The sequence below is a fragment of the Psammomys obesus genome, unplaced genomic scaffold (assembly GCF_907164565.1).
Source record: "Psammomys obesus unplaced genomic scaffold, mPsaObe1.curated_primary_1811, whole genome shotgun sequence".
NCBI classification, from domain to species: domain Eukaryota; kingdom Metazoa; phylum Chordata; class Mammalia; order Rodentia; family Muridae; genus Psammomys; species Psammomys obesus.
The window spans coordinates 16,502,452-16,515,875 of NW_026585689.1; the positions used below are offsets into that span (position 1 = coordinate 16,502,452).

The window sequence follows — 13,424 nt, forward strand, 5'->3', positions numbered from 1 at the left end:
AACCCCGACCTAGACTAGGTCTTCCCTAGACTCCTCCCACGCCTAGGAAAGAGGCGGCGCCCGGCCCGGCCCAGGGGCGCGGTCGTCCCCATCCCTCAGGGCAGCAGGCCCGTGCCCCAGCCTACCTGACAGGCTCCCGCCACCGCTTGAACAAGTTGCAGCAGTTGGCCATCAGACTGAACATCCCAGGTCTCTCCTCCCGCCACCTCCCATCCGAGCCTTGGGCGGGGAAGGGCCCCGAGCTCCCCGGCCCGGCTCAGGGGACCCACGTCCCCAAAGTCCCCAAGGGTGGACTGGCCGGGAGGACAGGCCGGGAGGGACCAAGCGCAGGGTCGGGCCCCTAACCGCGTCCGCCCGCTGCCCGGGACAGCCCGGACACAGGCACAGGAACAGGCTCAAACTCAGGCGTTAGTGGGACTCCGGAGAAAAGCCCCGCGTCGACGTGCTGACGTTCCCAAAGCTCGGAAGGCCCGCCCCCGGAACCGCCTTTAACACGCTCCTCCAATCAGAAGCTGAAGACCCACGTCCGGGCCTTCCGAGAGGCTGAGGACTCCTGGCTCCCCGCCCCCTGTCAAAGGGTGAAAACAGGAAGTGGGCGTGGTTTAGAGGAACAAGGCGGAGCTCGAGGAAGGTGGCTTTGGTAACTAGGCAACCGGAGCGTCTATAGCTAAATCCAGGGTTTCTGGAGAGATTTCACATAAACCCTGTCCATTCCCAATCAAAATGCATTATCTGCCAATCTTGCTGTTTCTCATTCATCTCCAGTAATTCAAATGAGACCTGAAGATATCTGGTCATCTGCGTGGCTTGTGTTGTGTTGTGTTGTGTTGTGTTGTGCAGTAGGGATGGTGATCCTCTGGGGTTCAGGCCAAGTTAGGCTGAAGAACTCACGAACTATACACCAAAGCAATTTTAAATTAAAGACAAACATGGAAAACTCGTTTGCTAAATTGTCTCAACAGTTCAAATGGGAATACTTTTAATCTGATATCTACCACTATTATATAAAAAATATGAACAGTAATATTTCTTGTAAGAAGTTAAGATAAAAAAGAAATATGTGCGTGTGGAAGAATATGCAAACAAAAAGGGACAAGATGAAAATATGTGTGCACATGACCCTCAAAGATAAGCAGTGGTGATATTTTAATGTATGTTTTTCTGGGGCTTTTAGCTATATAAAATCATGGCCATTTGGTTTTTGAATTTCAAGATTGTGAATATGCTGGCCCTTTTGCAATGCTTCATTTTTAAAGGTGTATTTTATGCCTTATTTATAATATGTTTATTGAGGGAAAATGGCAACTAGCTTCCAAAAACTGTATGCATTAACATATAAATCCATGTTTATTCGATTTCTGATTAAAAGGTAGATAGGTAGATGATTGATAGATGTAGATATATAGAAAGATAGGTAGATGATAGATAGGAAGAAAGAGAGAGAGAGAGTTGATAGACATTTCACATCACAGCAGAAGCAAAGAGACCACTGGAAAATCACAGTATTCAAGGGGAAAAACTTATAGTCTAGGGCTAAGCTAGTTTTAAAGTAGTTCTATTCTAACGCATGAGCTTGCTGACTCTGAACCTCTGTAGCCCTCCTTTAAAATGGAAATGGAAACCTGTCAGGTCACAAGCTTACTGAGATGGTGACAGAGATAAAGCTCAAGGCAATTTCTGAGAAGCAAAAGCAGGCTTTAAAATTACTGTCACTTGTCTCATAAGCATTTACATTACACCAAAGCCACTATCTTCTTATCCACAGAGTGGAATGGAAGGTCAGGGAAGGATAATGAAAAGGGTTTACTTTTAAGTATCAGTCATTTTAACAAGGGGGCTGATCACTCAGTTTTCACAATCTACCCTCTGTAACTTTCAACAACTTTACAAAGCACTCTTGTCGGTGTCTATTCTTCATCCAGACTATGATTGAGTTTCTATCCCACCAAACCATGCCAAACAAAAATTTAGATGAAACTCATGTCTTCCTAAATTCTTCCCCCTTCTTACTTTATCTCAGTTCTTCAAAAAAAAATTGCTGTCGTTGTTGTTGTGAGTGCGCTCAACACAGTAAGATTTATTGCACATCAGCACTTTCTGCTCCTTGGTGTTGTGGACCAGGTTGAACTTCCCCTTTCCTTATAAGGTCTTGTCTAGCAAGTACCTGGAAATCCTCTTCATGCAAATAAGGCATCCTGATCGCAGCCTATCACACTGTGAAGAGCAGGGGGTGGAGATGGAGTGGATCCTAAAAGATGGTTCTAGGCACTGGGCGCATACCTGTGAATCAAACATCACAAAAGAAAATCTTCCCTCATAAATTTTATTGTTCAGAAAGGATAGTAGAAGATTAAGAAATGTATTAGTTGCTTTATAGGGGAACAGATTTAGCTAATGAGTTAAAGTTTGGAGAAGTTTTGTTTCTATATATGGAAGTATACTCAAATCAAATTTCAGCTCTATATAATTAGTAAATGCATTAATCAATACTTAGTTAAAGCCAGATGTCAATATTGAATTAAAGCTGGAGTGAACTTTTGAGATAATTTTAAAACCAAAATATTTTACTATTTTATTTCTTCTCCAGTTTCCATATTGAATATTTTAGCTATTATTTAAGTTTAACATTATGTTGAAGGAAGCAGTTGTTTCACATTTACTCTGACACTAGAGTGTATTTCTGAAACTTAAAAGGCAATCCCCTTCAAGCAAAGAAATTGAAAGTTTCTTTTTCTTTTTCATTTCCTTGAAATGCCTCTCTTTCTTTAACATTTCTATCTTGGGCTCTCTCTGTTGTTGTTGGTATTGGAAATGACACTCAATGGAATGCTGCTGATTTTTAATTCAAGAGCTTTACCTTTTGTGAGAAATTTTGAGATCTCAAAGTTGACAATATCCTTTAAAATTGTCCTCACATAATGAAGAGATTCCCAAATGGAGCATTCATCAAAGATCCCAGGCATATGTGCATTTGCATACTAAAGAGTAAATACTGTACTTAGAGCTTCTTTTGTTTAATGTAATCCAAATAGCTCTAACGGATTATGTTTATACTTATATTTGAACCACCTGTGGTTGAAAATAAAGTGGCAAATATATTGAACTGGTGGAATCAGAGGACCCAAAAGGAAGATAATTTTTTAAAGGCAGGGGTCACAAACATACTGGATAATTTGTATTTTACTTAATTCAAAAGATTAGAACATGAAACAGTAACATATACTACTTTGACATATAGGAGTGTCTATTGGCCTGGATTTCACCCATCCAGAAAGGAGCTGTAGGTGTTGAATTGAGGGTCCTGAAGCTGGGGGTGATGAATCTCCCTATGGACACAACACAAGCTTCCAGATATTTTCAGTGAATGCTGGTGTTTTGGGGGACATTTCAAACAAAAGCAAATCAAACCCCAGCAGAGCCTGGTATGGTGTTGCACACCTTTAGTCCCAGCCCTTGGGAGAGAGGCACAGGTAGGCAGATCTCTGTGAGTTTAAGGCTAGTGTAGTCTACAAAGTGAGTCCAGGACATCCTGGGCTCTTGTTATACAGAGGAACCCTGTCTGCAAGAACTGAAAAACAAAAAACAAAAACAAAAACAGCAGAAGTAGTGGTTTTTGTAGTTCTCTGTCAACTGCCTTGAGTAAAGTATGAGTTCCTGAATTTAGAAAGAAAATTGTGTCAGTCAACTTTTTGTCCTAAATGAAAAACAAACAAAACAATAAAAAATGCCTGAGGATAAATGTAAAAGGAGCAAATGCTCACTTTAGACTCACAATTTTAGAGGTTTCTATAGTATAGCCCTTGGCTTGTGATGGCACAATGCATTATGGGAATATTTGTACTGGAAGAAAGAGGCTAAAATGGCTGCTTACCTTATGGTTACTGGTTACTAAGGAGAGAATGAGAGAATTCCAAGAAGACAATCACAGAGACCTCCTATTAGGCCCAAGTGCTGATGTATTTACCTGTAATGTCACCACAGGCTAGTGACAAAGCCTTTAACCCAGAAGCATTTGAGATACAACTGAGTTTGGAACTTTAAGGGCTGTAGAGATGGCTCAGTGTTTGAGCGCTTGTTGCTCTTCCAGAGGACCTGGGTTGGATTCCAGTACTAACATGGAGGCTCAAAATCATCTGTAACTCCAATTTCAGGAGACCTGATGCCCTCTGCAGGCACATGGTGCATATCCACAGGCAAAACTCATACTCATTAAAATAAATATTTTTGCATCTGTACACACACCTGTAATCCCAGCACTCAGGGAGGCAGAGGCAGGCAGATCTTTGTGAGTTCAAGGCCAGTCTGGCCTACAAAGAGAGTCAAGGATGGCCAAGGCTAAACAGAGAAACCAGTCTTGAAAAACCAAAAACAATTTAAATTTTTAAAAAGACCCAAGCTACAACAGAAACTTACACTCATAAAGAAAATTTTGATTAATAAAAGTTCAATCATACCAGAAGGAACAAATCCCAGAGACAACTTTTGTTGCCTGAGAGACAATAAGACAAACCCATCCCTTTTGATCATATATTTCTAGTACTTGTGTTTCCTTCACTTGTCTTCTCCCTATTTTCAACCTCCTTTGCTGGAAGCCTCAAATTCCTTTTTCATAGCTTAAGTTGTTATATGTCCAAATCATCTGACCACCTCCTCGAATCTCCCAACCTTGTGAAATCTCCCAACCACTGCATTCATATGTAACTAAATATTATTTTCTCCTCTTAGTCTCTCATGCATTAATTTAGTTAAACAAGGTACAGAACATGGAAGGGTATAGTATAAGAGTTTTCCTTCCTTTTATTGAATGAATGGAAATTTCTCGAACCATTCTCTTATCAGAAAAATTGACTCCAATATTAGTCATCTTGCATTCAGCTGGATCACAAAATCATTGAAAGAAAAAGCAAGCAAGCAAGCAAGAAAGAAAGAACAGAGAAAGAAAGAAAAGAAAAGAAAGAAATCTGGAAGTAATCTTTGAACAATCATTCTACTTAGTATGTTTCCTTCAAACACAGAAAAATCAATGTTTTATTCAGACAAAAATGAACAATAATATATGTGCATTGAGCAATACTATTAGACATAACCTTATGCTTCTTGTAGCATCTTTAGAAAAATCTCACATCAACACTGTGACAACCTGTTTACTCTTAGCTCTGTTTACTCTTTACTCTTGGTCTTGGTAAGACCAAGTATTATGCTTTAGACCCAGGCAGCAGCAGCCTAAGGCCTGACAAAAACTGAATGGTAATACTTAACACCAAAACAAGCTGCTTGGAGGAAAGGCACTGTGGGTGATCAGACCATTCCATTTTCTTCCTCCCCCTCCCACCCATTACTTCTTATCTATCTGAGCACTCTTCTTCCTAAAGTCCTCATTGGCTTTTGTTCAGGTTGACATCTTGACATCCTGATTGTCACTGTTTCTGGACAGGGAGAGTGAGCAAAGGAAGAGAGGACGGAGGAAGAGAAAGAATGGGAAAGGGAGAAAAGGAGAAGTGGGAGAAAGAATAGGAAATGAAGAGAAGGGGAGAGGGAGAGAGGAGGAAGGGAAAGAACGGGAAAGGGGGAAGGAGAGAAGGCAGGAGAGAGAAGGAGGGAGGGAAGGAGGGAGTAGGAGGGAGGGCGGTCTTTTCTTCACCCTTTGAAAACTTCACTTTTTAAAGAAAGAAGTAACTGCAGGACCGCGACAAAGGACCTCTGATAAGCTTTCCAGGCCTCCGAACTCACTCCCGGAGCCCTCCCCCTTCCCGCTCCCACAGCTGAGAAAAGCTTCCAGGAAATGTCCCAGTCATCGCTTCCCCTCCCGGGCTGGGGGCTGGGAGCGGGCGGTCCCCTCCGCCGCTGGCTGCTCCGCCCGCGCTCACACTGGGCCAGAGCTAGAAGAGCTGAGCCCGGGCTCGCAGCTCCCATCGACCGAGTGCCGGCTCGGGTCCCTGCTGCGCCTGCCCTGACCTCCGGCCGCCCGCTCAGCAATGAGGGTCTTGAGTGCGCGCTGTCGCGTGCTGCTGGCCTGCGTTGTCCTGGTGCTGCCAGTCTCAGAGACAAACTGTAAGTAATCCATACCTCCAGGTTTCTCTTGTCTACGTGCTTGGGCTGGTAGGGTTTTCTGGTCCCCTGCCGCTTGCTGCCTCCAATAAGTTTCCAATAAGTCCCCCAGGGGCTCAGAAAGTAGTGGCAGCCTGGGTCTAGCCAAGGGTGTAAAGGTGGGACAGGATTATAGCTTGCCTTGTTTTGAGAACCATTATCCACAGGACTGATGCAAGAACCTGGGTGACACTAAGGGTCAAAGGAATTGGATGAGCATAGTCCCAAACACTGATAAGCCAACCTTTGGTGCCCTCCCTTTTATAAAAGAGTGTCCCAGCCTGCACCCTCCTTTGCATCTAACCTTCCTTTTGCAGGTTCTGGACTTTGACCTTGATTGGTTTGTCTCACAAGCTATTTGAGAATTAATACCGTTTTACATATCATTCTCTAACCTTAGTATAAGAAATGGCTGTTGGATATTATCTTGTACCGAGGATCATTTTATATCGAGTGTTTTGACTGCTATGGATCTGAGTTGGTGGCACTAATTCTTTGCCTCTTTATGTTTGAGTTTCTTGAACTTTCCTCTTCCATTCTCAGATTCCAGGCAGCATATCGAGTTTTCTCTTAGAAATTTATAAAGAATAGCAAGGATTTAGTACGTTTTCATTTAAATTTATTTTTATGCTTTAGTACGTTTTAATTATCAATTAAATTGTTTTCAGAAGCTTAAATGTGTTCATAATTAACACTGTTTTCTTTTTCTCTATTGTATTCCCAGAAACTGGCAGGGAAGCAATAAGTTCATAGCATAAGAAATACCATTAGGCTACCAAGAGCACCAAAGAAACTTTTCAAACATGGTAATTAAATAGGAGAATGTTAGTATCCCATGTTTTTATTCATTAGTAAGGAGGTGAGACAGTATTTTTAAAGCTACTCCTAACTTAAAGACCAGAATGTGGCTTGTTCACTTTATGTTGGAGATAAACAAGTTACAGTTGCAAAATTTCAACAATCAGACTCTTATGATGAAAGCTGCATGTGACTGTATGCCTGCACATGATTTATCTTGCTCATTAGGACATCCAAATAGTTTCAGATAGCAGCAGGGCAGCGGTGGGGCACACACCTTTAATCCCAGCACTTGTTAGGCAGAGGCAAGCAGGTCTTTGAGTTCAAGGCCAGTCTGGTCTATAGGATGAGTTGCAGCACAGCCAGGGCTACAGAGAAACCCTATCTCAAGAATAGATAAACAAACAAACAAACAAATAAATAAATAGAAAGGTAAGGCAAAGAAAGAAAGAGAAAGAAAAAAAGAAAGAAAGACAGAAAGAAAGAAAGAAAGAAAGAAAGAAAGAAAGAAAGAAAGAAAGAAAGAAAGAAAGAAAGAAAGAAGGAAAAAGCTGGTGTTTTGAAAAAGAGCAAGAAAATAGACAAGTTCATTCTACAAGGACATCACAGAAAGAATATTTGTGCCTATGATGACCATAGCCTTTCTGGTTGTTACCTAGATTAAAAATTGTCTCTGGTTTACCAACGAAGAAGAAGACACCTACAAGTGGTTTCTCTTCCCTAAGACGTTGATTTTTTGTTTTGGGGTCACAAAACAGAAAGAGGTTTCATTGTGGCACTTAGAATTGAATACAGGGCTATGTGCATGTTAGGCCAATGAGCGACTCTCCCCAAAACCCCAGCTCCAGAAGTTTTGAAATTTAGGTTATAATAAATAAACAGCTGATGGATAGTCAATTGTATGGTCCTAGAAATATTGCTATAATGAAGGAAATCTTTGCCGAGAACAGTTATTTTTGAGAGGGTGCTTAAAAAAAAAAAAAGAAAAGAAAAGAAACAACACAAACCAGAGTCTTTTTCTATAGTTCTGACTTGCAATTCACCTACAGTAACCTGGACCTTCTAAATAATGGGATTAACTTGCTTCTGTCAACATGCCTGACTTTCAAGGTCTTTGCTTTAACAATAAAGGAAGTATTCAGTTATCAACTGACTTTGCAAATGTATTTGCTTGAATAAAAAAACACCAAAATGAAAAAAAATAAGGATTACACAGACACACGCATGCACAAACATACACACACACACACACACACACACACACACACACACACACACAAATAAACCCAAAGAACTTGCATGTAAAATTTACATTGTGTACTTATTTTTGCTCATCACTCATGAAAGCTTGTGGCAAAAAGGGAAATGGGAAGAGGAGGATATCTACTTTTGGAAGGCTAATTTGGTCTTATCCAGACTTCCCTTTTGAGTGGATGCAGTCTACTCTGTTCATTATTGACCCATCTTTTCTACAAGTTTTTGTACTCACCTCTGTCCTTTGCTACTTCTTCTCTTTGCCATGAGTTTATCCTTCCTTAGAGTTTCTTTACATCAAAATCCATACTGCTACACTAGTGTGCATCAAGAGTTAATTTCTGATACAGCAATGGTGATAATAAAATCTATGTTATATTCATGCTTCTTCCGTGAACTCTATGTCAGCGAAGGCAGAGATGTTCTTCACGTGGACATTTTATGTCCACTAAGTTTCATATCTTCTTTGTATCTTGAGTGAGCTATTTAAATATGTAAGCTTTCAAAATAATATGAGACGCTTATTTATATACATTAAATATTAAATGTACTGTAAGATGGACATAACCTTTGAGGCCCAGGAACAGAATGGTATACTTCAGATCTTAAATTTACTGATATATATATATATATATATATATATATATATATATATATATATGCCAGTATATTTAAATTATGGTCTTGATCTAAGAGTAACAATAATGAATTTTTCCACACTAAAGATAGGCAGGAATGTCTTAGCCACGCTTAGCCATTATGACAACATACATGAGAAAATCAACTAAAAGAAAAGGAAGGGTTTATTCTGAGTCATGTTTTTTGAGGTTGCCATTTTTGAGGGAGGCATATGTTAGGCAATAGATGTGGCATACAGGATGCAAAAAGAAAGCTCATTTTTATGGTACATCCCCTCTCCTGAAACCTATGAAACTGTGAATTCAAAGCCTTGGCCAAATGCTTTCATGGCCTAATGACTTCCCAAAGGCCCAGTTCAGAGCACTGCTTTCTTAGGGCATAAGTGATCAATGCATGAGCTTTTGTAGAACTTAACTTCTGAAATATAACAGTGTCCCTGTGCCTCAAAGACCCATGCCCATCTCACAGTGCAGAATGCATCAGAATGTACTAGCCTGTCTTTATGAGTCTTTGTGTCTTACCAGTTCCATCACTACCCAAAAGCAAAAGTTCCAAAGTTCCAAAGCAGACTCATAGATACAAACTTTAAAATTCAAAACAAGTTACTTACATCCAATATATGCAAGTGTACATGGGACACACTCCTATTCCAAATGAGAAGAGCTGTAAAACAGCGTGGCAGAATTTATTTGAAGCAAGACTGAAAACTTGAAGGGCAACATTGAGATTGATAGTTCCACGTCTGTCATCAGAGCATGATGTTATGCTATGAGACCTAAAGGCCACCCTCAGGACTATACTGACTTAAGACTTTATGGTCATCCTCTTGGCCAGGCTGTGCTTGCGATCTGCAGCTCTCTTTGGTAGGAGTGATATGTCACAGGTATCTCTGATGTCCTGATGTCACTGATGTTCCTTTGGCTCCACTTTCACAGTTTCAGGACCTTCAGGGTCTGCTTACAAAACATCAAACATGCTACAAAGTGCACACCCTTTTAGATTTTCCTTTGAAATCTCAGTGGGACTCCTGAAATCTATATCTACAAAGGCACATGGATGTCATCAAGTTGTGCTAATAGCAAGATCAGTAGCTACCTCTCAACCCACCACAACTACACTGAATTCTTTAGTGATTTAATGACTAAGGTGAAATACTGAGGAGATAATTTCTTAACTGTGGGACCCAGAACACCAGGGATTCATTTCTCAAATAAAAGGCTTGTATTTACCCACCTTTCAACCCATAAAAGATGGATCTTCCTGATTCATGAGATTATCTCAAGGCATTATCTTTCCAACTGTCCGTGTAAAAAGTGCTTGGATTATTTTTAATGGTGCTAATCTCTTTATAGTCCCCATCAGCATCAACTTAACCTTACAGGCCATTCTTTGCTAGCCAAACAGCAAATTTCTCAAGTCTTTCTGCTCTGATTTTGTTTCCTGAGTCTTACTGTAAATCTAGATAAATCAAACAGCAATACTGAAGCCACATCTAGATGCAAGATTCCTTGGAATTTCTTCCAAAAGGCTAACTAGTGTATCATTTTAAGCCTCCCTTCATATACGAGTTATAAAATATGGGAGAAAATTAGACAAGTTCTTTGCCAGAATGTAGCATAAATGGGCTTTAGTCCCGTTCCCAAAGCAGTCTTCACTTTCTTTTGAAACCTTTCTAGCCTGGTCTTTACATTAGATCAACATTTTGATCTTCTGAGGTTCTTCCAGAATCACTCATTAAGCTCCACCAACCATGTATACCTTTTCTACACTCTTTCCCCAGAATATTTCAAACTGTTCTAAACTATCATTTATAATCACAACAATAGCCCCAGTTTCAGTGTCAAGTTTCTTGTTGTCTTTCTATTACCGTGGGGGGGAAAATGCAAGGAAATCAACCAGGATAAGGAAAGATTTGCTTGGGCTCATGATTTCAGGCCCTTTTGTCTATGGCCATTTGGCCTTGTTTCTGCATCACTAATACAGAAGCACTGTTCACCTTGCCTTACTGAGGTTAGGAAACAAAAGGGAAAACTTGGTTTATACTGCGTCCCACAACCCATCTGTTGGTTAATCCACTGAGGAAGCCAGAACACTCACCAATCACATACCAAATACTCCAACCTGCACATTGCTGCTTTGGGGACCAAATCTTCAATGCTTGAGTTTTTCTGGTAAACCATAACAAGGAAGAAATCAGAGAAGGTTGGAAAAATTACAAGGATTGCTCAGAAGGAGACAGAATGGTGTGTTATCAGCCATGCATGGTAAAAGCAAAGACATGAATGTTTAGGTGACCTATATAGTGGAACTCATGTGACTCCATGTTAGGGACTGCCTTAAGATGACTGAGTTGATCTGACTTCTAGTCCTCCCATAGGACTAGAAGTCTCATGACTTATAGTCATATCAAGTTATAACTTGAGGCTCTCTTGTTATGACAATCCTGGGAAAGTCATACAGGGATTTGTTCTTACTTTTTTGCTTTAAAGTTTGCCTTTAAAGTTCCCTCAGGCATTTCCTGTACTTTCTGTACATGTTAAGAACATTATCTGTTCACGAGTCTCTGGGATGCTATTTGTCAAGGAGATTGCCACTGCACAATCTTTGTCATGTAACAAATGTTGTTTTTCTTTTTTTTAAATTGAAAATAGATTGTACTTTCATTGAATACACCCCCACCACAGAACAGTTTTCCTTACCTCCACCCCTCCCAATTCTCCTACCTTCCCTCTCCCCCAGATCCTCTCCCCCTCTTTTCCTACAGAAAAAAGCAGGCCTCCAAGAGACAGCACGCAAACATGATGAAACAGGATACAATAAGGCAAGGCAAAAGCTCTTAAGGAGACTAACAAGGCAATCCAAGAGGAGGGAAAGAGTCTCAGGAACAGGCAAGAGAGTCGGAGAGAGTCACACGAGCTCCCGCTGGTAGGAGTCCAACAAAAACACCAAGCTAATAACAATAAGTTATATGCAGAGGACCTGAGGCAGACCCATGCATCCTGTGCTTGATGCTTCAGGCTCTGTGATCTCATGTGAGTTCACGTGAGCACTGTTTAGTTGCTTTGTTGGGCCATGTTCTCCTGGTGTTGTCCCTCCCCTCTGACTCATACAATTTTTCCTTCCCTGCGCTCCCTGATAGAGACCTCCAACTTAGATTCTCTTCACATAATATCTGGATATGAGTCTCTGCATCCCCCTCCCATCTGGTGCTGGATAAAGCAATACCTAGTAATAACTGTTGATGCAAAAAGCATATCACTTTTAAAACACACACAGTTCTAAGTTCTTTGAGAAATTTAAACTATGTTTTGAGAAATTTTTATTAGGCCCAGGTGTGGTGGCACACTCCTTTAGTCTATACACTTGGGAAGCAGAGGCAGTCAGATCTGAGTTTGAGGCCAGCCTAGTCGACACAGCAAGTTCCAGGAAATTTGAGGCTATGTAGAGGGACCCTGTCTCAGAACAACAAACATGAAAAAAAATTGTCTTATTAGTTCTTTGAAGATTTCATTCAGTTGTATTTTGATCATATTTATACTCCTCTCCAAACTCCTCCAAGAGCCACTCTACCTTCCTATCTACTATGTGTTTAAAAAAACAAAACAAAACATGAAATCAATTTTGTGCTATACATACATGCTTGTGCGTGTGCACATCCATTGGAGAATGGTCAACCTACCAAAGGCCACAACCTTAAAGAGAATTGACTCTCCCTTTCCTCGTAGCATGAGTTGAGGATGAAATCCTATCCTTAGCTGGTAACTATTGAGAAAGTAATTTGGCTCTCAGTATTTGATCAATCAATTGCTCTATAAAGCAAAGCCCTAAATATTTGAGTATACAAGACCAGTGAAAACTATTAAATTTTTCCCATTGACATTAGTGTTATTCTTTAGTTAGAGGTAATGTTGTACGAGTATAACTGGTGAAGTCTAGTAACACTTCTAGTAATACCGAAATGCAGACTAAATGTCTCAGGAGTAAGTGTTAAGCCTCCACAACAGAAGAGCTTTAGTTCATTTGCTTATCAACAATCTGCTGATTATAATATGTCCAATTTCCAAAAGCTTAAAGAATACTGCTTCTGGTGCTAACATTGGTGTTTTTATTTCTGTGAGTGTGAGCGTTGATGTGCAAAAGACTACATGGCAGAGTTCCTATGTAACTATCTTATATTTGTGACCAAATTTTGCTTTCAATTTTATTTTTTAGTATTATTATTGTGTGTGTTCGGATGTGTGTTCTCATGACAGAACAATTGTGTGGAGTTGTTTTTCTCCTCTTGTCTTTACCTGGGTTCTGGTGATCATATTCAAATAATAAGGCTTACATGGCAAGTATCTTTGCCTCCTAAAATGTCATTGACCCTGCTGCAGCCTTTCTTATGGACTTTGCTGGGGTTTGTGTTGAGGTCCTTCGCCCATGTTACCACCAAAAGCCATGCAGATGTCCGTAGTAGTCTGTGTTGCAGCCTGAAGCCATGATGAGGTCCATGGGTCTTGCTGCTGCCATGCTGAGGCCAGGACTGCCTCCAGTGACTTTGTTTGGGTTCATGATCCTACTGCAGCCAGGAGCAATGTTTGTGGTCTGTATTGCTGCTAGAAACAATGTAGAAACCCATGCCCCCTGCTGACTGTAAAGGGCAA

General features: G+C 40.6%; 2 protein-coding genes and 1 non-coding gene across 7 annotated transcripts in view; 1 reads left to right on the plus strand and 2 right to left on the minus strand.

The window, feature by feature from the left end:
• Window positions 1–6,162, minus strand: part of Arl13b (ADP ribosylation factor like GTPase 13B) — a 65,111-nt gene extending 58,949 nt beyond the window's left edge. For 2 of the 5 annotated variants that reach the window (XM_055594458.1, XM_055594448.1), the window contains exon 1: window positions 126–264. In XM_055594458.1, coding sequence (XP_055450433.1) covers window positions 126–184 — 59 coding nt within the window. In that variant the 5' untranslated portion in view covers window positions 185–264. Of the gene's footprint in view, window positions 1–125; window positions 382–2,010; window positions 2,047–6,066 lie in introns of those variants that run through there. The other 3 variants (XM_055594466.1, XM_055594475.1, XM_055594483.1) reach the window with 3 other exon arrangements.
• LOC129667636 (small nucleolar RNA ACA64) lies at window positions 3,243–3,366 on the minus strand. The gene has a single exon (XR_008718791.1). It is a non-coding gene; the product is annotated as a small nucleolar RNA ACA64 (small nucleolar RNA).
• The window catches only part of Pros1 (protein S), a 66,581-nt gene continuing 59,006 nt past the window's right edge, over window positions 5,850–13,424 (plus strand). Inside the window, exon 1 of the mRNA XM_055594437.1 lies at window positions 5,850–6,051. Coding sequence (XP_055450412.1) covers window positions 5,976–6,051 — 76 coding nt within the window. The 5' untranslated portion in view covers window positions 5,850–5,975. The remainder of the gene's footprint in view (window positions 6,052–13,424) is intronic.